The sequence below is a fragment of the Monopterus albus genome, unplaced genomic scaffold (genome assembly GCF_001952655.1).
Source record: "Monopterus albus unplaced genomic scaffold, M_albus_1.0 scaffold28.1, whole genome shotgun sequence".
NCBI classification, from domain to species: Eukaryota; Metazoa; Chordata; class Actinopteri; order Synbranchiformes; family Synbranchidae; genus Monopterus; species Monopterus albus.
Genome location: NW_018127908.1, coordinates 1949364 through 1950427, shown reverse-complemented (window position 1 = coordinate 1950427; position 1064 = coordinate 1949364). Strand labels below are relative to the sequence as shown.

Here is a 1064-nt window from a genome sequence, read left to right as displayed (position 1 = left end):
GGATGCGACGTCCCAGCTGCTGCTCTTATAAATGTGACCAGATCTAGAGTTTCGGTACTGGAGAATGAGACTTACACTAGCGGAGCATCATACGTCAAGACGGTGGACCTGCCAGTCCTTTAGTTTTTATTTTAATTTTCTCGTTTCTCCAGGTAAATGAGCTTCTTTTTCCCTTCTTTGTTCACGGTAGCTCAGCTTCTAAGCTCTTCGTTGCATCAGATTTCCTCATTGTTACCTCATTGTTTTAAGTACTCTTATTTATAAAGGCCATTCATTTAGTTCAGTGGCGCCATGTTCATTCGTTCGTTTGCCTTATGTCCAAATTAGGCTTTTGCTTATAGCTTGTAGGCAATGAGTTACATCAGGAAGCCCATGATGTAATATTGCCTCACTCTCTAGAGTAACCACAGTAACAGGATGTGTAAAGATGCGTTTTCTTCTGGCGCCTGTTAGTCATAGGTTATTAGTTATTTATTGCGGGGGGGTTTCAGTGTGGTTTTCCATGAGCCATCTTTGTGAGCTGCGCAGTGATGGAAAGTCGCGTTTCCTTTTGTTTACAAAGTGGGGGCAGAGAAAACCCTGAGCAATGCGCCTTCATTTACATCCAAAACTCGTTTTTCATCATTTCTCGCTCCTGAAGAAGAGGGAGTAGTAGTGTTGTGCGTCCCCAAGCTCGGTTATGCAACATTGTGAGCCAGAGCACACCGTGATCTTATATCTGCTCTCTTTTTCCTTATCTTCAGGTGTCTTATAGTAGGAAATAAAATGGCCACGTCCGCCAGTGCCAGCCTGAGTAAAGCTGTAAAGCAGCAGTACATGGAGCTCCCTCAGGGGGATAAAGTCCAAGCCATGTATATTTGGATTGATGGAACCGGTGAGGGGCTCCGATGCAAAACCAGGACGCTGGATTTTGAGCCCAAAAGCATTGATGGTAAGCAGACTTCTGACTTCTTTTTTTTTTACTTTCCTAACAGCGAGTTAATTTCTTAAATGCAGTGTATTATAACTGCGCTCCTCCTCTTAGATCTACCTGAGTGGAACTTTGATGGCTCCAGCACCTACCA

At 43.9% G+C, this 1064-nt stretch overlaps 1 protein-coding gene across 1 annotated transcript in view; it reads left to right on the top strand.

The window, feature by feature from the left end:
• glula (glutamate-ammonia ligase (glutamine synthase) a) overlaps positions 1-1064 on the top strand; it is a gene marked incomplete in the record, with an annotated part of 3643 nt that continues 2579 nt past the window's right edge. The window contains 3 exon segments of the mRNA XM_020595836.1: positions 1-152; positions 744-931; positions 1025-1064. Coding sequence (XP_020451492.1) covers positions 766-931; positions 1025-1064 — 206 coding nt within the window.